General features: G+C 41.3%; 1 protein-coding gene across 5 annotated transcripts; it reads left to right on the forward strand.

Moving 5' to 3' along the window:
* Positions 1–1,299: 1,299 nt before the first annotated feature.
* Positions 1,300–26,893, forward strand: PRKG2 (protein kinase cGMP-dependent 2). 5 transcript variants are annotated; one of them, XM_042049607.1, is made up of 20 exons: positions 1,306–1,528; positions 3,803–4,309; positions 6,582–6,748; positions 8,391–8,504; positions 12,444–12,549; positions 13,776–13,839; positions 14,481–14,558; positions 15,585–15,679; positions 16,441–16,509; positions 17,238–17,336; positions 18,272–18,422; positions 19,695–19,831; positions 19,993–20,082; positions 20,289–20,430; positions 21,229–21,392; positions 22,066–22,188; positions 23,133–23,195; positions 24,056–24,122; positions 24,978–25,106; positions 25,819–25,907. In XM_042049607.1, exons 2-19 carry the CDS (start codon positions 3,816–3,818, stop codon positions 25,071–25,073), a joined length of 2,319 nt encoding a protein of 772 aa, XP_041905541.1. In that variant the 5' UTR covers positions 1,306–1,528; positions 3,803–3,815; the 3' UTR covers positions 25,074–25,106; positions 25,819–25,907. The 5 variants fall into 5 exon arrangements, with proteins under 5 accessions (XP_041905539.1, XP_041905538.1, XP_041905542.1 ...); XM_042049604.1 differs by lacking the exon at positions 24,056–24,122 and having other exon boundaries at positions 1,301–1,528; positions 25,819–26,893; XM_042049606.1 differs by having other exon boundaries at positions 1,308–1,528; positions 24,978–25,911.
* Positions 26,894–27,407: the final 514 nt, after the last annotated feature.

A 27,407-nucleotide genomic window follows, 5' to 3' on the forward strand; every position in this document is an offset into this window, starting at 1 on the left:
AATCTAGCTTGACCGAAGCATCCCTAATTTAATCCAAACATATTTCTACCCTGAAACAAGTTCTGAAGGCAAAAGAAGGCTCTGTAATACATCTAAGGAATTTTTAGAAGAGGTGTGACAGCTGGACCTGCCCAGGCAGGTATGAGGCCCTCCAGACAGTGCCCTGCAGCTGACCTCAGTCCTGCAGTGCCTGCTTTCGGGTCTGGAATGCTGCTCTCCAAAGGCTCCTGGGAGGTGAATTCCCTGCTGTACCCATTACCTTTTACACTTTACCAGCAAAGAGCAAGACCCCACAGCCCTGGTGTACCATAAACAGGGAGCAGTCTCTGGATTCCTGGCTGCATTTCTTATGAACTTTGCAACACGAGGAGAGGGTGCTGACAAACTGCCTCAGGGAATCCGAGTGAGTTGCTGCAACCCAGAGCAGCTCACTTGCAGAGTGTAAGGAGTTGCTGGGACAAGTTTTCTCATCACATGCTTTGCTGATCACTATAACATTTCTGGTTTGAGGTACTGAGTAGAGAAATGTATGTGAGCAACATTTATTTATATTTTTTTCTTTTGTGGGCGGGTCCCATTAGAATTTATGTGAGCTGCTTCATCCCAGACATGGACAGTGACTGTGAAACCCTGAGATCTATTGAAACCAAAGGAAGATTTATAAATAGGCCATCCCAAAAGGAGGGGGCAATTGCAGAAAAGAAAATTGGAGAGACAGTGTCCTAGAGGTTACAGGTTGGCATTAGACCAAGTCTTCTTGACAGCATCCATAGGAGAGGTGTGCATGCAGCTCTTCGCCTGTTGTAAAATCCTTTCATCCCTGGTTTGTCAGGCTGTTTGGGTAAACAAGCCCTGAATACAGACGTTTTGAATCAACATAAAGGCATGTGCTAGGAGAGAATGGCCCTTGTGAAACCTGTACTCCACCAAGAGTCAGTGCTGAACACAGGCAATGCTGCACTCTGAGGCGAGCCTGAGTGAGGATATATCCTAGGACATGAGCAAGCTCCTTGCAGGACTGTGCAGTGGTGTTTGAGGGTCAGTTTGAGAGGACAAGAGCTGCAGGACCTCTGCAGCTGTGTGCCCGACAGCCACTTCAAGACCCATCCACAGGGCAGCGGAAAGCAAGCAGGACAAACGCTTGTGGACGTGGCCCGAGCTGAGCTGGGCCCTGCATTTACCTCTCTGCCAGGTGGGGTGCATTGAGGAGCCCAGCTTGTCCCGCCCACCTGGGACGGGGCTGCCGCCTCCCTGCCTCACGGCACCGGCGGCTCCCCACGCCCCGCATCGCTGCCCTTCCCTGCGCGGGGGACAGCCCAGCGCCCCGCAGCCCCCGCACGGCCGAGGGAGGGACAGAGCGAGGGAGGGACGGGCGAGCACCGCCGCCCCCTCTCCCGCCCCGCCGCATCCCCGGCCGCCCGTGACGGGCAGCGGGAGCGGGTTCGTGCCCAGCCCGGCTCCGCGGGAGCAGCGCTCCGTCCCTGCCGCCGCCAGCCCGCCCTGGCTCCGGGGCCAGCCGGGCACGCAGGTGAGGGCGGGGGCCGGGGAAGGCCGGGGCCGGGGAGCGTGGGGGAGCTGCGGCCTCCCGGGGCTATGCCGGGTCCCGGCGGGGCGGGGGCTGGGCGGGGGTGCTGGCCCGGCAGCGCCGACACCGTGCGGGCCTGCGACGGACCCGGTTTCGGCTGGTGCTGCATCCCCGGAGCATCCCCGGAGCATCCCCGGAGCATCCCCGGAGCATCCCGCGGCGGGCGCGGACACCTCCGTCGCTCCCGGGCGTGTTTTGGGTCTATCCGGTCCCTGGCCCCGTCTGTCCAGCGACCTCGAAGGAGCGTGTGAGGTGCCCTGTAGCAAACACGGTGCAATGCACTGGTTTGCCTTTTGTCTCCTGAGCTGTGGGTAAAGCTGGTCAAACCTCGGAGGAGCAAAGCTTTAAGTTTCCTGCTGGAATTGACTACTGCAATGTTGAATTACCAAAATCACCTGCCAGTCTTTTATTGATTCCTGCCACATACATGAGTTTCCTACACAAGTGGCCAGTAAAGGGCACCATGTGGAAAGAGGGATCTGTCAGATCCGACTGCTTGTTCCATTGTCCACTGACAACTGACTGTGCATATACAATGGGAAGACAGAAGCTTCTAACACTCTAGTGTGTTTGATAGATTATGAACTCCAGTCATCACACAGTAAACCTGCTCTGTTTCTGGATACAATCCAAACAGTAGGTTTTTCTGTGCCCTGGGGCAGTCGCTCTGCCCTATATAATTTCAAAGTGTGTTGGATATCTTTTATTTGAAATGCAGTGACTGCCACTGCATATCGTAGCAGAGACTGTTACAGTGCTATGATGTGTTTCCCATAATTTCCTCTCTATATTGTAACTTTTAGTTTATGTTGGTTGTTGTTTGGGGTCGTTTTTAAATACAGTTGCATGCTGAGGTAAGATTTTTGGTTAAGCCATGTGCAGTGACACACAGGTCCCTCTTCAGAGTTATTTGGTTCGGTACCCTTGTGTGCAATTTGTTTAAATCCTTCTGTGCAGTACAGATTTGCCTTCATTTCTGACATACTACCCTGTTAACAGGCTGAAGCACCAGCTGTCAAAATGCATCTGTGAAACTGGCACAAATGAAAAATATTATTTAAAGTCACAAAAAGCAAGACAGAGCTGAGAAGAAAGACTATTTTAAAGAAAACTAGATTTGGAATGTGAGGTACCCTGTCAGCTATTTCAGTTCTGACCCACTGAAGGCTGTAAACCAGAACAGAACTGTGCATCTGTTAAAAGTATGATTATACTAACAAGTAAAAGCAAATTGCTGAAGCTTCCCAACTTGTCATTTCATCAACATACCTTGTCAAGGACATGTCCTTATCCAGTTTCAATAAAACAGTAAAAGAGATTATCTTAATCCACATCACTTGGGATTCAGCCTGAAAAAGGTCTTCTTCATCCATGGGGCAGACAAACAGCTACTTCGGGCCTGCTGATGCCTGACCACAACAGCAGCATGATTCCTTGTTCCTCTTAAAATGATCCGATGAAATATGCCACAGATTGTGTCCAAGGAAGAAGGTGGGTCACTGCAAATCTACTGAAGGCTGTTGGTTGCAACAAGTGCTTGTTTGAGGCATAGGTGCTCTGACAGGAGCCCAGAACATTTTTTTTTTCCTGGTCACTTTTCGTGAGTAGCCAATGGAAGGGGGTAATGCCCCATAAAAAGATAATTGTTCCTTGACAGTAGTAGCACCTGTTACGCTAAAAAATATGAGCCAATTTTAGATGAGTAAGTGAGCTGCAGAAATGATGCCAGCTGCTTGTGTGTTAACACATATGCTTACTAATCACATATCCTTTATGCCAGGCAGGTATGTACCCACTGGTTAAATTAGTCTGTGTGCACAATAATTATTCCTCAGTGAGGAAGTGATCCAACTTTTATTTTTTGCTTCTAACAGTTTTCTTGCTTCAACAGTCAAGCACAAGCTTTTCTCCTTCCTGCTATTTGTTTTGTCTTTGTTAGGCTGATAGCAGCTTACACATCTCTTAAACTCACAAAAATTGAGTAGTAGCCATGAGATCTTTTGCTTTGTTTCTACCACCGTTCCCTACCTCTTCTCTTTGCCCTTTACTCTGCTGACTTGCAGGACTGGAGAGGATGAAAGCAATCAGCTGTGTTTACTACAGTTGCATACAGCAAATTCAGCTGCCAGCTAGTTACTAAATTCACTGCTCACCATTCTATGATTTTATTTTTTCTTCGGAAATGAAATAAAACTGCAAATTTACTTTCTCACTTAGGTCTCTGGACAAAATGGGGAATGGATTAGTGAAACCCAAGCACCTGAGGCAGCCAAATAGGCATGTGGCAAACCTTGCTATTGGCTGTGCTGCCAGCCACAAGTTTCTGATGGACCCATGCCTAGGCATCAATGTGATCAATGGGCAAGCTGATGTCCTCTGCAGCAAGGTACTTGAACTGGAAAAGGAGCTGAAGAGAAAAGATCAGCAGTTGCAAGAGAGTCAAAGCCATGTTGCTGAGCTTCAGTCACAGCTGGCTATGCAGACGAAGGTCATAGCAGAACTCACCAAGGAGCTTCAGAGCAAGTGCATACAGTTGAACAAGCTGCAGGATGTTGTTAGGACTCAAGGAGAGCACTTTCTTCAGCCTTCTCCATTTAAAGTTTCTGCTGATAGGAGGAGAGGAGCCAAGGAAGGTGTATCTGCAGAGCCAACAACACGACTGTGTGATTCGAGCAGGCAAACTATGTTTTCCCTTGAAAAAGCAACAGTCCGAAAGGATTCCAGGTGAGCTCATTTCAGAGGGCTTCTATGCTTGTGTTACAAGGTTATTACTTTTATCACAATTATATCCTCTCCTCATGATAAATCAGGATTAAAGTATTCATCTTTTTCATTTAGGCTTTGCAGCTGTGATAGACGCTGGTTGAGTATGTGTGTAACTTTAACCAAGGATCATCTGTGTCCCACAGGTTTCAGATGAAGAGTGGTGGGTAGCCTCTGTATTTTAGATGAGAATCTTATCGATTTTTTGGGATTTAGCTTTATTGCCACCTTCCTCCTGCCCTCTAGCTTCTGAGGGTCATGGCGCAGGAACTGAATTTTCCTCGTTCCTCTTTGAATCCAATTACACTTTCTAGACTCTGACAGACCCAGAAATATCTGTGGCCACAGCTGACCTTGCAGACAGAGGTATCAGACTGGTATCCTTAAGCTTAACTTAGACCCTCTTTTACCTTGCAGTGTAGACATAACCTGAGAGTCTGTGGTAGTAGCCAGACTCTACCTGGACTTCAGCCAGTCACTTAAGTGCCTCAGATTTGTGGGGAGCTTTATTATTCATGGCATATCTGAGTCTGTACCATAGTAGACCTGAGAGTTATGAGACTTGTTTTCTCATCCATCATGTCCAGCACTGCACCTTAGAGGGTGCCTCATGAATCAGAAAGGCTGCCTGAGTCACCATAAAGAGCTGAGAACTTCAGCTAGCAGTGTTTTTCCAGAGTAAGGGGAACTGCATTAATATTTTATCACAAGTACCTGGGTAGCTTAAATCATTGTTTTAGGAGTGTTCTGTTTGTAACCTGTCTTCTCCTTGGCACGATCCTTGTGCTGCAGTCCACCACATGGTTTTCTAGGGTGCTTTCAGAGACAGAATTGCAACAGCAGTGAGGAGTAAAACCAGGAGAAGAGCCAGTGGATTAGCAAAGTGCAGCAGCCAGAACCAAAGCAAGTATTGCAGCTTAAGCAATCCAAACGTAATGCACATCATTTTTTGATGTTGTAGTGGCCAAAGTATTATTTGATCTTCCAAATACTTTGGAAGCAGACATATGCCAAAAAAATCACCACAAAGCTGTGCTGCTGTGCATTGCTATGCCTCTGAGTTAGATAAGCCTGTGATACACATGCACTAAGACACCATCACCTTGTTGTTGAGACAGCCAAATGCTGAAAGGTCCAAACATTTGGTTTCCTTATCTGGACTCTAAATACTGTAGTAGGTCAAGTTCAGAGAGTTCAGACATGTAAGAACAAAGCATAACCTTCACTGTCTACACAATTCTGTCCACTGTAATTAGTAAATACTGATCCTTTATCCTGACAGTGTCCATAGGGGTGTTTGGAGTTGCTGGTGTCAGTAGCTGCCTCTCCTTTACATAGAAAGGACTTAATGCAGCCCCACTTCTGCACAAGGTAACTCCACAGTGTTGCTACACAGCTCTGAAAGGAGCTCTCTCAGAAGGAGGGGAAGCTCCATGCTGTGCTCTTGAATCTGCATTGAGTCCAGAGTGTCACCGGTCCCTTTTAGAAATAATTGTAAAACAAATGGCATAATTTTATGCTATTCATATGGCAGGGTTTTGAGTGCCATACTTTTGTTTGGAGTATCTCAGCATGAATGGTTTTAATGAAAGTTTTAGAAGCATAGTCTCCTATTCTATAGGAAGCCTTTGTGCTCATTTTACCTATTGGGTTATATGCAATTACTGTATTTTATTGCAGAATTGTGTACATGATGCAGGCCAGGGTGAATCAAATTAGCAAGGTTGGTTTTAGCTGAAAACTAAGTTAGAGCTTATATTCCAATAACCCTATTGCTTTCAGCAGAAGCTAAGTTATGATCCCTATTTCTAAACACAGTCCTCACCATAGCTACTTGGTTTTATTTCCTGCTTCATCTCATCGCCTTCACTTATTTTCAGTCATTACATGGCTAGTATCAATGTAAATGTATTTAGGTGCCTTAGGTTTGTTCATTCCTGGATTGTCCTCAGGAGATTTTTCCCACATAACCTAGTTTTGATGACAACCTTGCATTGCTTTATGAGTACAAACAAGAAGAGGCCTTAAATGCCTCAGAAATCTGCCAGGGTTTTGCCTTTGTCAACATCGGGAGCACTAACCACGCTACCATCGCACAAGGTCTGGACAAGGCAGGCAGAGCAGTGTGTTAGCAATGAGAGGAATCCTCTTGGGAGGCATGAATGTTTGGTGAATAACGTACCCCAGCCATACTGGGTATTTTAAATTTTGTGGGTTTTTTGTTTGCAACCAGTGAGAAGAAGCTTATCACAGATGCCCTGAATAAAAACCAGTTCTTGAAGAGACTGGAGCCTCACCAGACACGAGACATGGTGGAATGTATGTATGAGAGGACGTTCCAGCAAGGCAGCTACGTCATCAGACAGGGAGAACCAGGCAACCACATTTTTGTGCTCAAAGGTGAATATTGCTTACTGGTACAACACACAAGTGCAAGAAACACGAAAGGGGTTTAGAAGGTTTTGCAGGAATTCGCAGTGAGGGTGTTTGTGCTCCTAAATAATTTGTCTCTGCGGAGGGCAATGCAAGTTTTACCTGTGACAGAGTGAGAGCAATAAAAAGCACCTTGGAAACATGACTCTTGATTTAGTGTTTTCTCATGACCTTTTTCATTTCTGAAAGCCCAGAGGCCAGGAATTTCTTTCTGTTGTAGGTGTAGCCAACCCTTTCCTCTCCAGAGGACGAACAGGTATTATTTAAAATACTGAGAACTGCTCAGTGGTGAAGCCAATCCTGAAATAAACTTACTTTTCAACATTTATAAGATACCAGTTTTCTGTGTTTGGGAAATTGAAACATGAGGTCTGCATTTGCTGTTCTCAAAGCTGAGAGGTTGTCTTTTTTTACAAAAGAAAAGACCTGCTCTATTTTTTCTGAAAAAAAACAAAAAAAACCCAACAAAACAACAAAGCAAACAAAAAGCTTTAGGATAAAAGACTTTCCTAAAATAATGCCAACAAGTCTGCAGTCATTTGTGCTGACTGCTACTGTGCCTCAAATTGCTGATCAGCTATAGTGGACCCCAAGTTTAACACCTGGAATTTGCTCCTATCAGCAATAAGTTATTTCATCATTAAAAAAACAAAACAAAAACAAACAAAAAAAACCCCAAACCTGTATTTGTGATTAATTTGCATATTTCATTAATTTTGGGTCACTAAGAGGCCCAGAGACTCTCATGCATTGGAGCTCATACTGTAAGGAGTATGTTCTGTTGAGGTAGGAATACGTAAGCAGGAGCAAACTGGTATATGTTGGAAAGCTCATTTTCTGGCTTCATATGGATGGGTTAGTTGGAAAAAAATGATGGTAACTGTACTAGGAAAACATAAATGTTACAGGAGAAAAGAGGAGGCTGGATTTGTGATGGGGTGGTCCTATTCTTGTGAGATAAAATGATAAAATTTTGAAAACAGATGAAATATGAGAAAGGAAATGTGCACCTGGAACTTTTGCTGGCACATTAGGCCTTTCTTGAGGAAATGGTGTGTGCCTTGGAGAGAAAAGGGCACAACTTTCATAACATGTTTAAGGGAAGGTTTTCTGGAGCCATAACCTGTGAAGAAGTTCAGACTTTCTTTGCCTTTTGCTGGTGAGGCTCAAGAGCCACTTCTTGAAGGAAGGTTTAATGTGGTTTTAATTTTTCTGCCCTCTCCTTTGCATTCTGCACATATATACTCGTGCCTGTGTATGAAGAGACAAACCATGAGTAATTTCTCCTGTGATCATTATTTTAAGACTTTTCTCTTTACACCACACTAGAGCACCTGAACCACTAGTGAGTGGCTTGTTGTAGCAAAGGTTTATCCCATCAGGATTTAGAATGACCCTCCCTTCCAGAGCACATCTTTAAATTAGCAGAACACCTTAAAAAATAAGTCTTTACTGGTTTGTACCTGTGTTTCAAAGCACTTTTTGCATCATTGCTCCCATTCCTGTGTTCCAGGGAGCAGCAAAGTCAGGAATATATTGATTTGTTTTCCATTCACTCTGTGCAGCTGAGCACAGGTTTAATACCTATTATCCTGATGATTTTTGACAGAGGGAAGTCTGGAAGTCTTTCAGCAGAATAAACTACTCTCCTCAATACCTGTGTGGACAGCATTTGGTGAACTGGCCATTTTATACAACTGCACACGGACAGCTTCTGTGAAAGGTACCTGAGGTTATTTACAACAACATCACTCAAAATGAAAACTATGTATTTTTTGTGAGATCCCTATTATATCCAGAGTTTCCTTGAAGTTTTCATTTAATAGATATTTTCGTGTCTTGGTTATCTACAGTAAACTCACATATTCCTTCCATAAGTTACTTCTGCTTGGGAACTCAAATAATACAATGCTGTGAATATAATTCCATCCCTGGCATAACCCTTGATAAACAATTAGGCACCTCCAAATTGTGCTGGTTAGCCTGATCTGTAGCATACTAAGTACTAGGGGAGGATTGTGCTTTAATTTTGGATGCTTTAGCAGAGGTGATGGTCTTTGGTTCTTATGTTCTTGTGTCAAATGCAACCCTGAGGATGAAATTACAGAGTTTGAAGGCATATTAGAACCATGGTGTTTTTAGTAGAGCAGATACAGTCTAATTCAAGAGGAAATAAATTATGCAGGAATTAGTTGCTTTTGTATTTGTTTTAGTGTCATCATTCTGTTGCTGAGTCTTGCCTAGATCCATTTGCAGCTGGCAGTTTGGTGACTGACCAGGATGGAGTTGTTAAGTGTTGCTCTGATACAAATATCTCTCTTCCTGTATAAGACAGGGTGTTCATCCATTGAATACTCTGATTCCCTTTCCAACATGCCATAATTGCTCTGTGACAAACAAGTAAGTGACTAAATATGGTTAAGTTCACAATTTTTCCACTCTCCACCATTCCATAAATATTACTTGTGTTTAAAGACTAATTTCTGTTCTTGTCGAAATCTGCAGGGACTTTGTGCCGCCAGTAAGTATGAAGAGTTCATGTTGACTTAGAAAGGAGCAAATGGAATAAAACAAGAAGTTGTCTGCTGTAAAAGCTTTTGGTCTTTCTTCCTGCACCCAGTTTAGGCACTTAATCATTGCTGGCTGTGCAGATGGAAGTTATTACATGTAATCTGTTTTTGTTGCTGCCTGATAAACAGAACAGCATCAGTAATGTGATTATTTTTCTTACTAGCATGCTGTTCTAATTGAATATGTTCCCTATTTTTCTTTTTTGCCTGCTGTATAGTATTAGCATTATAAAGTAGTGTTTCTGCATAATAAGATGTCAAGCTGCTTTAGACCTTTGTTAGCATTAATTGGTTTTGAGGTAGGACAAGATTTGTCCAATTATGGACAAGAAAAGGTATTTGAATACTTGAAATCACTGCAGAAATCCACCCCTCCCCAATAGCTTTCCTGTGATCCTTGTTGTGGAGGAAGAGCAGTACAATGCCATAACTGAGCATGAATAGTAAACAAACATGTGAAAACCCTTTCTTGATGCTGGATCTCCTGACACCCTTTTCCTGCAGTCTTTGAAAATTCACAAGTGAAGGATTTTATCCAAACAGCATTTCAGTGGCTGCTGCTACTCAGCAGCATCTTCACAGGCAGTAGCTGTATTTGAAATTGGCAGTGTGATTTACCCCAATGGTTCTGAATTTCTCTCTTTTTTTTTTATCTCATCTTTGAGATTTCAGGTGTTTTTTTAACTCTATAACTGCTTCATTTAGTTAAGTACAGGAAATACATTTGCAATAGGCTGGATACTTGCAGTGTTTTCTTCGTGCAAAGTAAACTGAAAGATGTCATCTAGGAGAAAAATAAAACCAAAGCGACACCTTTGTTCTCCCATCCAGCATCCAAAAATATTTTTTTATCTATTTTGGTAAATGGCAGTGCATATGTGTATATTTGTAGTGGTTTGGTCCAAAATACTCATTACTGTTTATCTGCTGTGAGATAAGAATTAGGAGAAATGCAAAACAGGCACTAAACTTGAAAGAATATAAAGAAGTTTATTAACAGACCTAAAAGAAGGAAAAAAAAAATCATACCACCTTCAGAACTCTCCTCCTCCCCCCACCTTCCTCCCTTCTCCCACTGACAATGTTCAAAGACAACCCTTAAGATGTTCAGTCTGTTTACCACTTCCATAATAACCTTGTTCAGTCCATTTAGAAAGAGAAGTCTCTTCTTGCTCATGCTATGAAAACATTATCACAACGAGACAGCCGCCCACTTCCAAATATCGTTCAGTCCATTTAGGAAGAGGAGTCTCTCTGCCTGCGTGTGAGTCCTTTCCCCCGACTTGCAGCTTTTCCCGCAACTGCTTTCGAGGGTCCACTCTTGAAGTTTTTTGGGGTATAATTTTAAGGTTGAGCCGTTCAGAAACAAAAACAGAGGCCCTTCTCCTTCCCTGGGAGCAAAGGGTCTTCATCATCTTCATCTTTAGGACTATCTCTGGGAGCATCTCTACGGACTGAGGTTTTCTCCTTTCCCGTTCGGAGCAAAAGTCCTCATCTGGTCCATCTCTCCCTGTCCAAACTTCTCATGAAATTACAGCTGCGTCAGCATCTGCCTATCTCAGCGCAGGTGCTTTTGCTCACGAATTGAACACTCCACCCCCCATATCTTCATGAAATTACAACAGGATACTCTGATATATCATAGCTTCACAACAGAATTTCAGCTTTAAGCATCTCCTCTCTCTCTTCCCTCAGGTTTTCAGCTCTTCACAGCAATAAAAGGGTTACTCTCACCTCGGCCTTGCAGCTTTACAGCTGGAATGTTGAATTTTTTCTTATCGCAGTGGAGAGGGGGGAGAGCCGAGCCGCTCCGGCTGCCCACGGCAAGGCAGTGGGGGGGGTTCCACGGCTGGAACAGGTCCATCGGCTTCAGGATGGCCGTGGCCCGGCCCGGCCTGGCCCAAGCAGGGCCTGGCCGGGCCCGCTGGCCCCCACACGGGGCCCGCAGCCACCTGTCCCAGCGCCGGAAACGAGAGAGAGCTTGGGGGGGGAGTTTGTCTATTCTTAAATGTGGATCACAGAGGTGATCACAACTTTAAGTGGCTTAGAGAATTGTCCATATTCAAACTGGCCAGCTGATAGGTTCTGTCAGTTCCCAGAGGAAACTGTAAGCACCCCTTAGCAAGGACGTCCCTTCCGGGACTACGCTTGCTAACCTATGACAATATTGTGTACAAGGATGAATGACTGTGCATCATTTTAAACCTGGCACTTTTCTTCCCTGTAAAAATGATTCTATGTTGATGATAAATGGAGGAAATCAATTTCCCTAAATTTTTCTGTAAATTTTATCTCGCAGGAAACACAGTTTTGTTCTTTCTTAGGGCAGAAGGAAAATTGCTGGATAGGATGTAGCATTAAAAGAAGAGATTAAATTTAATAGAATCACCTTTTGCTTAAAAAAAATTAGAAGTGCAACATGTTCTGTTCTGTCGATGATTGCACTCAAAGGCTGCTTAGTGGTTTCCATCTTTGATGCTGAATCCTGTGCCTGCTTACTGTATTAATAATTTTATTATCTTTAAAAAAAAATAATGTTTTTTGCCTTATAAAATGGATACATTGAAGAAAAACCTGTGAAGCACAGGATTAAATGAAATTAAATGTATTTCTTGACCTCTGTTATTTCTATCTTCATGCATATCTCACAAACATTTGCATATAAACTGAATTAGAGTTAGATCCAAGCCACAGCATTTAACATCATAGGTTTTGGAAAACCAACCACGTTCTTGTTTCTTTCAAATCAGCTTCTTTGCAGTTTGCAGCTTTTGAGTACAATGACTGGCTGTGATTAGGGTAGATCTTCCCAAGTGTTCAGCCCTATCATTTTCAAGGCTGTTCAGCCTATGGAACATGCTCCACGAAGGAACCATTTGGAAATCTATTCCTTACTTTAGTGAGCTTTATTTAAGTGGGAATTGAATTCTTTTAAAAGTCTGATTACAATAGGTGCTAGATATTTTAAAATTTGGCCTTGGGCCTTGTAAAATAGCTAGTCTGTCTTGTACCATGGCCTGATGCTGTAATATCATCCATCAAATAATTTGAAAACATTGCTGATTTTGTTCTTCTTTTTTGTTTTCTTGAAGCAATCACTAACGTTAAAACATGGGCATTGGACAGAGAAGTGTTTCAAAATATCATGAGAGTAACTGCACAGACCAGACAAGAGCAATACAGAAACTTCCTTAGAAGGTAAATATGATCCATTTCTATTTCTAATATTGCTTTGTGCTACTTACTAAGGTGCACAACAATACTGTGCCTGTGTTGTAAACAGAGAGAAAAAGGTGCTCTTCATGCAAATATGGCCTCAAAAGCTTGAATGTTTGGGGGTTTTTTTCTTTAAAGATTCGTAAGTTTTTCCCATTTTCACTGTTTTTCTCCTGCATTACACTAGGGAACTTCAATAGGTGCTTGAATGCATTTAAGTAATAGAGTAACTGTATAGGAAAGTTACCAGTTTAGAATTTGAAACAATGTAATAAATAAAGTTAAGTAAATACTCCAACGAATAGTTAGTTAGCTGCTGGAGTAGATGGAGGAATATTCCTTATCCTTTGGAGACTTGAATACAAGATCTGCATGTCTCTCAACTTATGAACTAATTCCAACATAAATTACTAGGATATCTGCAGAGCAGAATAATTCTCTCCTGCAGTGAACACTGAGAGTGGTGTCACACTTCTCCTTAGGAAGATGGTGAAGTTAGAGGTTCCAAACCATAATTAGCTGATGTAATATTTTCTTTTTAACAGAGAATGATCATTCTGTTATGCCTTTAAATCAAGATACCAAGCCTGGCCATGCATAGAATGTCTTGTGTATTTTCACATCCCTTTCCACCTTTGATTTCTATACACACTTCTTTGCTGAGCCTAAATAGATAGAAATTTCTATAATTTTCTAACTTTTACAAGTCCAAGTGATCAAGGTGGGAGGTTTTTTTTATTCTTACCAGCAAGTTCACCGAGTTATCACTGTAATTGTCTTCTCTTTCAATAGTTGTCCAAAGAGTACTGAAATTATTAGCTTTGTCTGATTTTGCAGTCTCTGCAGTGCACTTGAAAATATGTTCTTGAATTGCTATAATGTCTTGGGTTTGTAATCGCTGGATTCTTTTGAAATCAATCCACATGCCCACTGAAGTCCTTCCCCTCCTGAAATACAAAGTTGATTTAAAAACTGACCAATGTTTGCCACATTTCTAAGTTGTGCAAGTTTTGTTTATCTCAAAACCAAGATGAGAATGCCTGAACCTTAAGATTTAGTTGTATATTGTGTTCACCACCAGTTTAACTACTTATAAAATGTGACTGTAAAAATTGTACAGATGAGAAGAGATCATAAAAAAGGTGTTAATGATAACTACTTTGTGGGGCTTTTTTTTGTTGTTGTTTTTTATTTCTGTTTTCCGGAAGTGTGTCCCTGCTGAAAAACTTACCTGAAGATAAATTAACCAAGATCATGGACTGTCTGGAAGTGGTAAGATGTTGTTAAGTTTTTCTAAATAGTATTCAGTAAGCTTTCAAAATAACAAAGAAAAATAAATCAGCAAAAATAAAAAACAACCAAGCTTTTTTAATATGAGAGTGGTTTTGGAGTAATCAGAGTTGAATTTCAGGTTTGCAGGAAGTAATAACATTTAGTGACATAGAAGTAAGTTATATTTTTGGCATCAAATGAGTCAAGCAAGTAGATAAGAGGATTTATAATCTATCCTTTATTAAGTACAAAGTTGTTCTCCAGGACTCTTTTGGTAATCAAATTTACCTGTTTGTGATGTGGATATGTAATACTTTCATATTCCTTGGACCACATACACTGCAAAATGTAAGGGAAGAAGGCATTAGGTCCCCAGCACATGAATCCAGCCAAATATCTGTGTGCCTTAGGGCTGCATTTGCCAGGAACCTTTGAAGGTAAGGGCTTGATATATAATCATAGCTGGGATATTTTTTTCCCAAGGGCAGTGGTAACTCTTTATTCTTTTTGCATGGAGGCATGAAGGTTAAACATAAATAGAAGTTAAACATCAATGGAACATCCACATGTGCTAAGAACTCTGCATAGTAACCTTTCAAGGATTTACTGGACAATATGGTCTCTCACTTGCCCCCCAACAGGAGTACTATGTGAAGGGAGATTACGTTATTCGGGAAGGAGAAGAAGGAAACACCTTCTTTATAATAGCAAAAGGAAGGGTAAGGCATAATAAACCTCACTTACAGAGTAACATGTACGAACACTTGCATCTCAAAAGCTGCCTTGAGGGGTGTGGTGTTCAGTAAAAGTGGTGCAGAGGGTTTTTGCCCATGCTTTTTAGTTCACAATACCGTGATAAAAGCCTGGAGCAGCGTTTCAGAGGTTCAGGGAGCCTAATTTTCCATTCACAATGAACCCATGTTATACTGTGCTAATTACAATGTAATTAAATTGTGTCCTGAGGCCTCTTGACTCTGCAGCAGAGATGTAGAGTCAATTTTTTTGTAAATGAGATTTGACCCTACATCTTCTCCTGGATGGTGCAATATCTAATGGGCAAAACATAGACTTGTGAGAAGTCTAAGAAGTAATGGTGTCCCAGGCTTAATGGAGAATGGCCTTTGAGGTGTCTCAGAATCCTTTCATTTGTTAGTTCCAGAGGAGCAAGGCAGCAGCCTTTATCCCTCAGCTGGTACCTTGGAGGCTGACATGGGACCCTAAAGAATTAAATCAGGAGAATTTTACTCAGTAGACTTCCAGGAGGATTTCCAATGCATCTCTGTGTCTGTAGATATTCTAGTTTGGTTTTTGCTAACACAGGCATCAGCAGAATGTGCTATTGTGGAAGCAGAGTTTCATGAGGATAAATGTTATTTAATGCTTCTGGAGTGCTGTCTATTTAGCTGAGAAGACAAGAAGCTCATATGACATCTGCCCACTGTGGGAACTGAAGCATTTCTTAGTCTTTCATTAAAATGTGACTTATTCTGCTCTATTTCAAAAGGTATGAGGAGAAAATGTTGAGGGGTTGCCAATAATGAATATATTCCTTCTTCTCAGCAAAAATCAGGGAGGTGTCAGGGAATGTTTGGGTTTAATTTTTGAGAGGAGGGGGTAACTACATATATCTGTAACTCTGCAGCATTACTGAGTTTAAGACATTTCTGAAATACACAGAAAAGGAAGAAAATCATGGAATACTTCGAAACTTTACCTTACTAAATTTTTGTTCTTGTACTTTGCAGGTGATAGTTACCCAGAGTACTGCAGACCATTCACAGCCTCAAGTGATTAAAAATCTACACAAAGGAGATTACTTTGGAGAAAAGGCTCTCATTAGGTTCGTTCACACTGTCTGATTCATGATGTGTAGGATTTCAACTGTTACATCACCGAGTGTCAGATTCTACAGCTCATGGTTGTTTTGAATATTATCTTTCTTTTGATTGTAAAGTCAGTAGACAAAGGTAGTGACCCAATTTGTGTTAATGTTTGGAGGGGCTGCAGAGAGAACGTGAAAGTATACAGTTGGCATCTGCCTTTGGTTTTCCCTCTAGAAGTCAAATTCTGGCCCTCTGCATTGTGGCTTATTGCTTATACTGTAAAAACTGTGGTGAGAACTTGTGCCAGATGATTTCAGAATCGATAAGGTCCATCATGACTGGAATGAGCTCTTGTTTCCATTGCCCATGGCAGTAAGAAATGGAGAGAAGGGGTCACATAGTACGTATTTACGTGGATGATTGAGTAGGGAATAGTTTGGGTTTGGGAATGTTTTATATCCAAGGATTATATTAGAAATAAGTAGTAAATCCTGATGTAGTGATAATTACATCTCACCCTAATTCCTTGGAAGGCTGCCAAAGGATGTCATGATCGAAACTCTACTGAAACTGGAAAAACCACTGTGCTAGACCATAATAAAGACTAGTAAAATGCAATAATTTTGTATTTGGTTCAGCAGCACTAATCCAGGTACAGGCTCCAGAGGCTTTTGAGGAGTTTCACCTAGAGCAGCTGTGGCCCTCCATGAGTGCAGTGTGAGGTACTTTGAGGATTTTGATATGCTTCTGAATTCTCCTAATGCCTTTCAATTCTCAGCGATGACGTCAGATCAGCAAACGTTATTGCAGATGAGTACAACGTGGAGTGCCTCGTTATAGACAGAGAGTAAGTACATTACACTTTAATAAAAGATTTGCATCCTCTTTCAGTAGGTTAACATGACTTTCAGTGGGTTCATGTGACTTCACTGTAGGCAAAACCACAATGTTTCTTTAAATGAATCCTGAACGAGTGGTTGTGCTTTAGGAATGCTAATGAAGAGAGGCTGACAGCAGGTGCCAGAGCACAGAAGCTTGAGAGTAGTTCAGAGCTACTCTTTTCTTTCCCTCCTTGTAGTGGTGATGTTTCTCCTGGTCTCCTGGGTCAGAGGTTCCTGAGGCCTGTCCTTGTCAGTGAAGACCAATGCAAAGAGGGCATTCAGTAACTCTGCCTTCACTGTGTCCTCCGTTACCAGAGTCTCTGCTCCATTTAGTAATGGGCCCACATTATCCTTGGTTTTCCTTTTGTTACTGATGTATTTGAAAAAGCCCTTCTTGTCCTTGACATCCTTGGTCAGATTAATTCCAGATGGGCTTCAGCCTTCCTTGTCTCATTTATATTTACCCTGATAACCTCTCTCTATTATTCCAAGCAGCCTGACCCAGCTTCCACCTCCAAGGCGTTTCCTGTTTAAGCTTGAGTAATTATTTCTCCACATGGGTCTCTTGCCCCCTTTGCCAGATTTCTTGATCATTTCTTGAGCCTGGAGGAAACGATCCTTGAGTATCAACCAACTCCAGCTAGGTCATGACTTAAATGTTCAGCAGTTTATGATGTTTCCTTTGTGTTTTTAGGACATTTAATCAAACAGTTGGAACTTATGAGGAGCTGCAAACTTACCTGGAAGGTTATGTGGCTAATCTGACCCAGGCTGATGAAAAGCGACATGCAAAGTAAGTCAGATCATTTGTTTGTTACACCTATAGTAGGTAATCACAAAAAAGAGCGATAGATATGTAAGTAAAATCATGGATGGTAGTTGAAGGAGATGGACCCCTGGGAATGACAGCAGTCACTGTCTGGATATGCTCGTGGAGTCCAAGAAACTTTTCTGATACAAAAATTACATAGAATCTCAGTGTGTTGACTCCCAAACAAGAATTCACTCTATACCTGGAAAACTGAGCACAGAAAAAAAAAGTGATGTTGCACTCAAGTAGATTTTGCACTTTGATTGTAAGTTCTTTTGTAAAACCCCTGAAGGCCAACTTTAACTCCTGTTTGAGTTAAGGAACTGTATTACTGTGCAAAAAACTAAGTGTCACTTCAAAAAGAAAGAAGCAGACATAAAAGAAACAGTTTATTTTTAATGTTTTGGTGTAGCACTGATGGTGTTGATGTCTGCTTTCAGCTTTGGGCCACACTTTCAGTTTTTGTGCCTCCAATTTCAGTCTGAGTACTACTGGAAGATTGGCGGAGTATGTTTTTCCTCTGTTTAGAAATACAGCTGCTTTCTTATTTCTGATAATTCAACTGGAACTGGTACACAGTCCTTCAAGCATTGCTTCTCCAGCTTGGAGTGCCCAAATTTTGCAGCTGACCACATCAACAGGAATCTCACCAGGGATCAGCTCTTGCTAAAATTACTGTTGATTCTACTCAGTGAATTTCAGTAGCATTTTTCTTCTAATTTACTTCCATAGGATGTCCAGAGAGAAAGTGTTTCTGCAGAAAATAAGATTCTGTTAGAAAATAAAGCTTTCCTTTCCTCCTTCTCCTTTCCTCCTCCTCTTTCCTCCTTTTCCATTTCCCTTCCTGTCCTTTATATAGGATCATTAAAAGTGATGGCAAGGAAGAGCACTAACCTATGTTAATTTTCTTAATGCAGAGGAAGATCCTTCTGCGGACAGTTGACCAAAGAGGTGTCTTTGGAGATGATAGAGCTGAAGGAGAAAGTAGCCCAGTTCCCTCCTTCCCCATTCCAGAATTTAGAAGTTGTCACAACTCTGGGTGTTGGTGGGTTCGGAAGGGTTGAGCTTGTAAGAGATTGTTTCAAGATTATTCACATAGTTCTCTGCCTTGGATGATTGATTTAGCCACTGAATAATGTGAAGGATTTTCTATTCTGCATGCTTGTGCCCCTCAGGCAGAAATAATTCTACATAAAGCAATGCATAGTTAAAAAGTATTTCAGGACTTGGGTGTTTAAAGAAGCAAATCCATTCTTGTGTGCCTTCAACTCCTGTTGTTAAAAGTATCTTCCCGGTCACTAGACATAGTCATCAGCCTGTGCATGTGGAGTTTACAGATGTGCCTGCCTGTGTTATGTCCCCTGAATGGCAGGCCTTTTTCCAGGAATCTGCCTGGACCTGAAGCAGTCTGAACGGCACCACATAGTCTGTGCTGTCAGAACTGCTTCTGTACGCCCCACAGCAACCACAGCCAGCGTGAGCTATCTCTGAGCTGGGTTGACTGGGAAATTTCCAACAATTTGCAATGGCTCTTTTGAGTCATATTCAATAGCATGAACAGCTGTGCTTCTGGGATACCACAAGCTTCATTAGCCCAAAGCCTTAAGTCCCACTCACCTCTGGCTGAGCAGCAAACATCTGACAAAAACCTGAATGCTTTTTGTGCAGGCTGCTGAAGGTAATGGTAAATTAAAGGGGACTTTGTGCTTTTAGTGAAGTCAATAATTCTTTACAGTAGTTAGACCATCAACTGTTCCATTCTGATTCATGCTTCACAAAAAAAGTTCCACATTGGAATTCTACAGCAGCACCTGAATACTAAACTAAAAATTGAATTCTCATCCAGTTACAGAACGCAGATAGCTGCTTCCTTCATTTCCAAGAGGCCCTGTTTTAACTTCCATCTTTTTATTGCATATTGGATAATATTTCAGTGTAATGCAAAATCATTTGTAAACATTCTTCCTAAACTGCCTCTCCCTTTTGTTCTTTTGTATTATGCTGGTGATTAGAAATCTTAAATTGAAATTGGGACCCACTGTGATATAAACTCATTGCAATATGTAGTACCTATCCAAGCTGCTGCTATTTTCTATATATAAAATGAACAGAGGGAACATTTCACTTTACAAGTGGGGACTGGGAAACTAAAATATCTGATGCTTGGCTTAAAATCTTACATAACAGTTCTGCAGAAAATCTGGAATTTGTCCCTTGTTGCGGCCATCAATTTCAGTCCTGTGCTGTGTTGAAAAAGATGTGTATCAGTGTATCTATTGAGAACAATTTAGTAAAACATCATTTCCTTGCCTCATGTGTTTTCATCACTTGTATTCACAGGTTAAAGTGAAAAATGAGAATATGGCTTTTGCAATGAAATGTATAAAGAAGAAACACGTAGTGGACACCAAACAACAGGAGCATATTTATTCTGAGAAGAAAATCCTCGAGCAGATATGTTCTCCATTCATTGTAAAGTAAGTCAGCCATAAGGTTTCCCTGCAGGTTGTCCCCCAGCTGACCCCCTGGGCAGCACTATTAGGAATGAGGTTTGGCACACATGAGTTCTGGAGGAAAGACACTGCAAGTCTCGCTTTTTATTTTGCTTTCCCTAAATTGCCGCTGTCTGTCTCCACAGACTGTACCGCACATTCAAGGATAACAAGTATGTGTACATGCTCCTGGAGGCTTGCCTTGGAGGGGAATTGTGGAGCTTGCTGAGAGACAGGTAACTGCAAACACAGCACAACCCTGCCCTTTAAAGTCACCAGTCAGCCCCATGTGGCTACTGAGTAGGCTCTCCATTCAAGGAGATGAAAAGATGTCCAATGAAAAGATGTTTGTTTCAGTTTGGTTAATATTCTGGGTGTTGTATATTATCTGGTTAATAACTGAGGCCTTTTTAGAACTTCATTGTAATTATTTTTGTTCCAGAGGCAGCTTTGATGAATTCACCACCAAGTTTTGTGTTGGGTGTGTGACAGAGGCTTTTGACTATCTACATCAAATAGGAATTATCTACAGAGACCTGAAGCCAGAAAACTTAATTTTGGATGCTGAAGGATATATAAAACTGGTAAGATGTAATCCATTGTAATGTTATCCTTTTGTGCCTGTATCCTGTTTCTTTGCAGGGGGGATGTAAATAGACAGCACATAATTATAGAACCAGGATCCTGGAGTTTAATAACTCTTGTGCTTCAGCAGTAAAGAGGGCAGGCTTCTTGTTGCACAATGAGAAACAAAGGGATTGCAAAGCCTCTGCAAGCCACAGACAAAATGGGGATTTGCAGCCTCTGAGAGCTCTTGCCACAGCATAAACAACGAAAGAAAAAGATTGTCCCAGCAGGTAGTTTTAATGTAAGGACAGAAACTACATTTCCCAGGTGCAGAATTACCTCCCTGTCCAGCCTCAAGCAATCATAGGTTCAACATTCATTGATTCAATTTGCAATCCCAGGTTCCCTGTCTTTGTAGAGAGGGAACAGAGGAAAGAACTCCTGCCATGCTTTACTGTGACCATGAGAAGTGCAACGAGAATACCCTTCAGAGAACTTGAAATATCCGTTCCTAGGACAGCGAGCAACCCACTCTTTCCAGGGACATCTCATGTCCTCAAGGAAATCATGGGTTGTTCTCCCCAAAAGGAAAATAATTCAGAAAATTACTTGTGATGATAAATTGGTCTGTTTTATAACATTCAGTAATCCAATTACTTCAGTTGGAATTACCTTCACAGCTACACTGTGTTGTTGCTCTAGCTGTAAACTAGCAGCTCTGGGATTTTTGCAGGAGATGAGGAAGCAATTAAGACCTTAAGGCTTCCCAGTGCAAAACTCCTCTGCATTATGCAGCATGTGTTGATTTTGATCAGGTTGATTTTGGATTTGCAAAGAAGATTGGATCAGGGCAGAAAACCTGGACGTTTTGTGGAACCCCTGAGTATGTTGCCCCTGAAGTCATTCTGAGTAAAGGCCATGACTTCAGTGTGGATTTTTGGTCCCTTGGGATTCTTGTGTATGAACTCCTCACTGGCAGGTAAGTGCCTCCTACTCAAAGTTCTTACCTAGTTTGTTTGTTTTCAGAAACCTTTCCAAGGTTATTTTTAGGCAGCCTTGCAATAGGATACTTCTTTTTGCCGCTTATGCATGTCTTACCTTCCATCATTTCAGAAATGCCACTGACAAAAGTGGGCTACAGGCACAAGCTATAATTGGCTCCTGTAGCTGCTGATAATGTTTCCTGTGAGGAACAAGTGACAACAGACTGTTCTCTTCCCCATTAGTGGGTGATGGGCTGCAGTGGGGTGGGTGATTGTAAGCAGGGCTCGCTCTTTGCCTCCCTGCACAGTTCCATGACAACTCTTTGGGAATGCTCAGTGGCAATACAATGTGGAAGCTTCGCTGAGTTAGGCTAGAGGTAGGGCTAGCTTAGAGGGACACAGGTGGTGGGGGCACAGGACACAGGTGGGGACACAGGACACAGGTGGGGACACAGGACACAGGCATTTTACCTGTACCTATGGGAAGCTTCTCAACTTCAAGCCTTTCTAATATCCTAGACAGGCTGAAAGGGTGAGGGTTGTAGAAGTAGGAAGGTGGGCTTTTTTCCTGTATTTTTTTCTATATTCTCAAATATTTGCTTTGAAAAGTACTGGCCACACCTGCTCTTGCCAGGTGTTCCATTTATCAGTGTTGCTTTCTTTTTCTAGCCCACCATTCTCTGGGGCTGATCAAATGATGACATACAATTTGATTCTCAAAGGCATTGAAAAGCTGGATTTTCCTAAAATAATAACAAGGAGACCTGAGGATTTGATCCGCAGACTGTGCAGGTAGGACGGGCGGTTCGGGGCAAAGCCTGAGTGTAGATAGATTGAGTACTTTTAGGACTCAGACTCAAGCATTGAATTCCTGACAACTTCATTTGGAATTGTTATGCACAGCATGGTCCATTCTGATTATATTCAGTATGCATTACATGCCCCTGAGTGTGTCACACCTCTGAGTCTGCAGAGGCAGCAGAGGCTCTGGGCTTTCTCTATAGCTAGGAATTTTGTCTGAAACACATATCTGGGAAAATTAATTAAGTGGGGGCTGAGGAAAGAGCTAAGGAATTTGATTTTCAAATCAAGCACATTGTTTAAAAAACTTTCAAAAATGACTTTCAAAATGAAAGCTTCAAAATAAAGCTTTCAAAATTACTTAGGCATATAGATTCTACAGAAAACATAGGGCACTTGAAGACTGGATTAAGTCCTTTTGAAAATGTGCAGAAGGTGGCATTTCAAAAGGGCCAGCCTAACTTAGTGGCCTGCACAACCTCTGGCTGGTGGCACTGACTTTGGATTCCCAGCTCCTGTGGGATTTCACCCGTGGCACCAGGAACAGTATTCAGCATTCTTGTGTACGATGATTGGAAGGATCTTTGTAGCTGTAAATTTTGATCTGCCTCCTTTTGTAACTCAGACCTGCTGGCCAGGAAAAAAAAACGATGTGCAACTAAAACTCAGCCAGCTGATTTCCCTCTGCTGCTTCTCACAGCTGAGTGACACTGTTTTGGCTTTCTAGAAGGTTTCTTCATCCTCAGAAGAAAGGAGCAATGAGCAACACCTCATTATGCCTCTTCATGAGGCCACAGGTTTTGTGCAAGCTCCACCCCTTGCAACTCTTAAATGCAAGTAGTTAGGACCTATAAGTGCTCTTTTTAAAAGAGCAATATTTTATAAATCCTTATCCTTATTCTTTCTCTCTCTCTTTTTTTTTTTTTTTTTTTAAGGCAAAACCCCACAGAAAGATTAGGCAATTTGAGGAATGGAATAAATGACATCAAGAAGCACAGGTAAGCAAAAGAGACTTCCAAGAAGAAAATTCGGGGTTTAATTTGAAATATTTTTAATATGTTGGGACCCATCCAGGTAAACTCATAAATAGAGATCTCTATTGCTATTGAGTATATTTGCAGCTATAGCAAGCAACAATATGAACATAAATCCTCAGCATGATTATCTAGAAATCTTATTTTTTACTGGTTTTGCTGCAGGCTGTTGATGTAGGCATTTAATTCAGTTCTCAGAGAAATCAATGCTAGTTCAGCATCGACCTCTCAGACCTCCTGACCCTTCAACATTTGTTTCTTAAGAATGAGTAGTTAGGAGCTCCAGAGCAATAATTCTGGGGTTTTGTCCTCTTTCTTGTAACAAAGAAAGTCTTTCTCATAATGAATTTTTCTAATGCATGTCTTTCTTCTAACGAAGGAAGTCCTCTGTAAATTAAACATTTTCTGCTTTCTCTTTTTATCCGAGTTGTTTCTAAGCCCTACAGTTCGTGCCTGGGGAAAGAAGCTCTTTGATTTTTCTGCTTGTCTCCCTCTTCTCATGCTGTAAAAAAGGTGGAATTCCACAGAGACACACAAGCCTCTGCATGGCTGTATTTCTGTGCATATTAACCTGCCTGTCTCTGCACCTCCTCTGTGCAGAAGTGCCAAATGCCTGGTGGTCCTGAGGCTGTCCCTGCCTTGTATGACAATGACAGTCCTCGAGATTCCTCCTTCTAACTGTGTTGTTACAGGAATTGGCAAGAAAAAAGCTTCTTATAGCCCTTGTTCACGTGATTTTCAGCTCTTTGTGGTATAACGTCAGAAAACAACCTGTCTTTCTCTTTTGGTCTCTCCCTGTCTGTCTTTCCTCTCTTTTCAATCAGGTGGTTGAGTGGTTTTAACTGGGATAGTCTGAAAGTGAGGAAATTAACGTCGCCTTTAAAAAGAGAGGTATTGGCTTTGGCTTTCACTATCATAATGCTTTACTAACACAGCTTGGCTACAAAGAACTGATGGAGATAGCAAAATTTCCCAAAGACACATTTGAATTATTACATTTCAACATTTTTTGTGAAAATTGAATGAAAGAGAGAGACAGGGAGCAATGCGTAACTTCAGTTAAATAATGGAAATATTATTCTGTCTGTATACTTTGCATTTTATTTTCACCATTACTAGAACAAATGGTGTTTGGTCAGAAACTAATATTGAAAAAATATATCTCCCTTGGTAATGGGCATATTATTAAGATGCATTGTTCATATTACTGTGAAGAGTACAAATTTCTGTGTGCTCTTATTATTGAGTTACAACACATCCTTGAGTAAGCTCCCTGTTTTAAATGGCCTATTTGTTTTTGCCCTAAAATGAAAAAAGACTAAGGGTAAAGCATTTGAAACCCACTTTAATCTCAATTTGAAAGTAAAAGCAATTCTGAGGACTGCTTTGAGTAGCTATCCCTGTGAGCATAGATTTGATCTTATGCAAAATTGAACCAAAACTGTATAGTGTGGCCCAGTTTTCTTACTGAATTGACAGGGCTTTGGGTGAAATCTAGGATTTGATCATATTTAGGAAGTCCTTTTGTATAAGAAGGCTAATGCCACTGTTCTGTTGTACAACATAATTATTGGAGGTATTTCTTTTAAAGAATAAGGAATTTCATCTATTGAAAGAAGTCATCTGTATCATATTAGCCTTTCATTTCCACGTTGGGAGCAACAAAAATTATGCATAAATCAATAGAGAACATTTTCAAAAGTTATTTTCTGAAACAACCTTTTGTTTGTGTTTTCAATGTCCTAGTTGTCTGGACCGACTGATTACAGCTACTTTGACAGCTATCCGCCTGAAGTGGGAAGCCCTCCAGATGAACTTTCAGGCTGGGACAAGGATTTCTGATCATTTTTCCTTCTGGAACATTTATAGAGACTCGTAGGCATCAGTTCTATCTTGTTTCTTGCTTAAAATCAAGTTACACAAATTACACAGCACTTCTTGAGGAATCAGAGACAGTTCAGTAACCAGAACTTGTTTGGATAATCCACCAAAACCTGTGCATTTTATAACAAGGGCATGCATTCAGTCAGCAGATGTAACCTGAATTTTTTTTGATACACAGTGTCTCTAGGAACATTTTCAGATACTATTGATTGGATCTATGGTTTTGCCACTAAAAATATCACTGGCTAAAATTTTGATATTAACAAGGTTACCATACATCTTTGTTTGGGTGGGGAGGATGGGTATCAGAAGCCAACAATTGTGACATATGTCAATAACTAACATTGTAGGCACTTATTTTTCATTTTCTCTGCTGTGTTCTGCTTTTCCCCCAAAATGTCCTGTATTGCATTGATCCAGAAATGTGTAGAAAAGAGACTTTTACTGAAAGGTTGATTTGATTTAGCTACAGATAAAAGGGTATCACTGTGGAAGCTGCCTCTCTGTTGGTCTAGTTTTGCCCCAGGTTGGATATAAGACAGGTCAAATGAAAAGGTATATCCATAATAGAAGTTGCCTAGAGAATCAGACTGTGGTGTGCATTTCCCTTACTGCTTCAAAGAGCCATGTGCCTTTCTTAAAATGTTTTGCTTTTATGTGGTGTGAAGATAAAATAGATGGACAAAAAGCTTTTACCTTTCAGGGAAAAAATGCAGATGGATGTTGTGCATTTGTGGCTTATACAGAAAAATTCTTCTGCTCTGTGTTATGAACCCCAGCTGCTGTTGAAACAAGGATATTCCTGGGTTTCATGCTGGGCTTATGGGATGGATGCATCTGCAGCCACTGCTTGGATATATTTCAGCTCCTGCTGAGACCAAGTTCAATCTAAATTTCCATACTGAAGCTGTTGCAGCATTACTGCATTTCACACGCTGGATGGAAAACCTCGGGGGCAACTTCTACTGTGTGCTCAGGGTTTAGTTACCCATGACCACTGGATCGTCTCCCTAGCTGCTGGTCATGACTTTTCCCACTGGGAAGGGGAAAATGAGGAGAATGCCACAGGGGCAGTTCTATGGTTTGTTACATGGTTATAATTATTTTTCACTGGTGGGTGACCATCGCTTTGACAGCAAATCAATTTAAATATTTCGTATAACCTTCAGCCTGAATAAGGCAATAGAATATTTTCCACTGAATTTAATGAAGGTTGGATTGAGCCCTTGAAAGAAGACACTACACATTTAGCTGGTTTTGCTTCTCTGCCTGTTTGCAAATTATTATGGAAACTTGCAGCCAGCAAAGTCTGTGCAATGTGGTGGTAACACAATCAGAGAGGGTGGAGCAGAGGCTGTAAGCTGGGACTGTAGATGCTTGCAACTTAACTTTGTTTAGCAATACCAAAGACTAAATTTTATTTTCAGGATTTAGACAAAGCACTAGATGTTAGGTATTTGTGTTTCTCCGTGCATCTGTCTTTCTCTTATAAATATTTTTATTACAGTCAAAATAATATTGTGCCAAGTTTTATAAAAAGCTTTTGAATGTATTTTTCCATTGTATTTGTATGTAGTTTCCTTATTTATTTATATATATACACACATATATATATAAATAATGGGGGAATATATATATGTTTTTTAAGTGAAGAAATATCTGTATGATAAGTTTAGTGCAGTTAGCATTAAGTCTGTGCAGCTGTAGGATACATTTCCTTTATAAAGTTCAACTTAGCTTGTTTATTTGTGTGCAAATAAAGTAAGCTCACAATGTAATGGGAAGGACATTAGTTTTTTACAAGCACATTCCATACAGTAGTCCAGATTCATAGCCTGGATTTATCCTTCTTGTCTATGTGATTCAGAAGAGACTGAGGCAGAAAAGACCACCCTGGAGAGAGAGTCACTGATGTAATTTCTTGCAGCATGTCCCCCACCCAGATTTTGTTTTCCCTAGTGGATGTTGAGAAAATGAATGAATGAGAAGCTGCAATAAATGAGGTCACAGATTATTTTGTACTTTTGTAGAGTTCCCATGCACATTTAAGTCATTCTAGTTCTGGCACATATGCAGTTGACTCAGCTTAAGTTTTCCAGAAACAATCAGAAGCTGATACAGTAGAGACTAAATATTACTTGATCTCACACCATCTGTCTTTGACAGACAGATGTACTTCAGACTTCAGTTTGGCACCAGTGGAGTTATGCTGATGTAAAACAAGGAGATGAATAAGTGAGTCAGGCTCAAGTAGTGTCACAGTGCAGGAGATCATGGGAGAATTGAATGGGC

The sequence above is a fragment of the Corvus kubaryi genome, unplaced genomic scaffold (genome assembly GCF_017639235.1).
Source record: "Corvus kubaryi isolate FWS band 111438036 unplaced genomic scaffold, C.kubaryi_AGA036_p1.0 71, whole genome shotgun sequence".
Classification (NCBI taxonomy): Eukaryota; Metazoa; Chordata; class Aves; order Passeriformes; family Corvidae; genus Corvus; species Corvus kubaryi.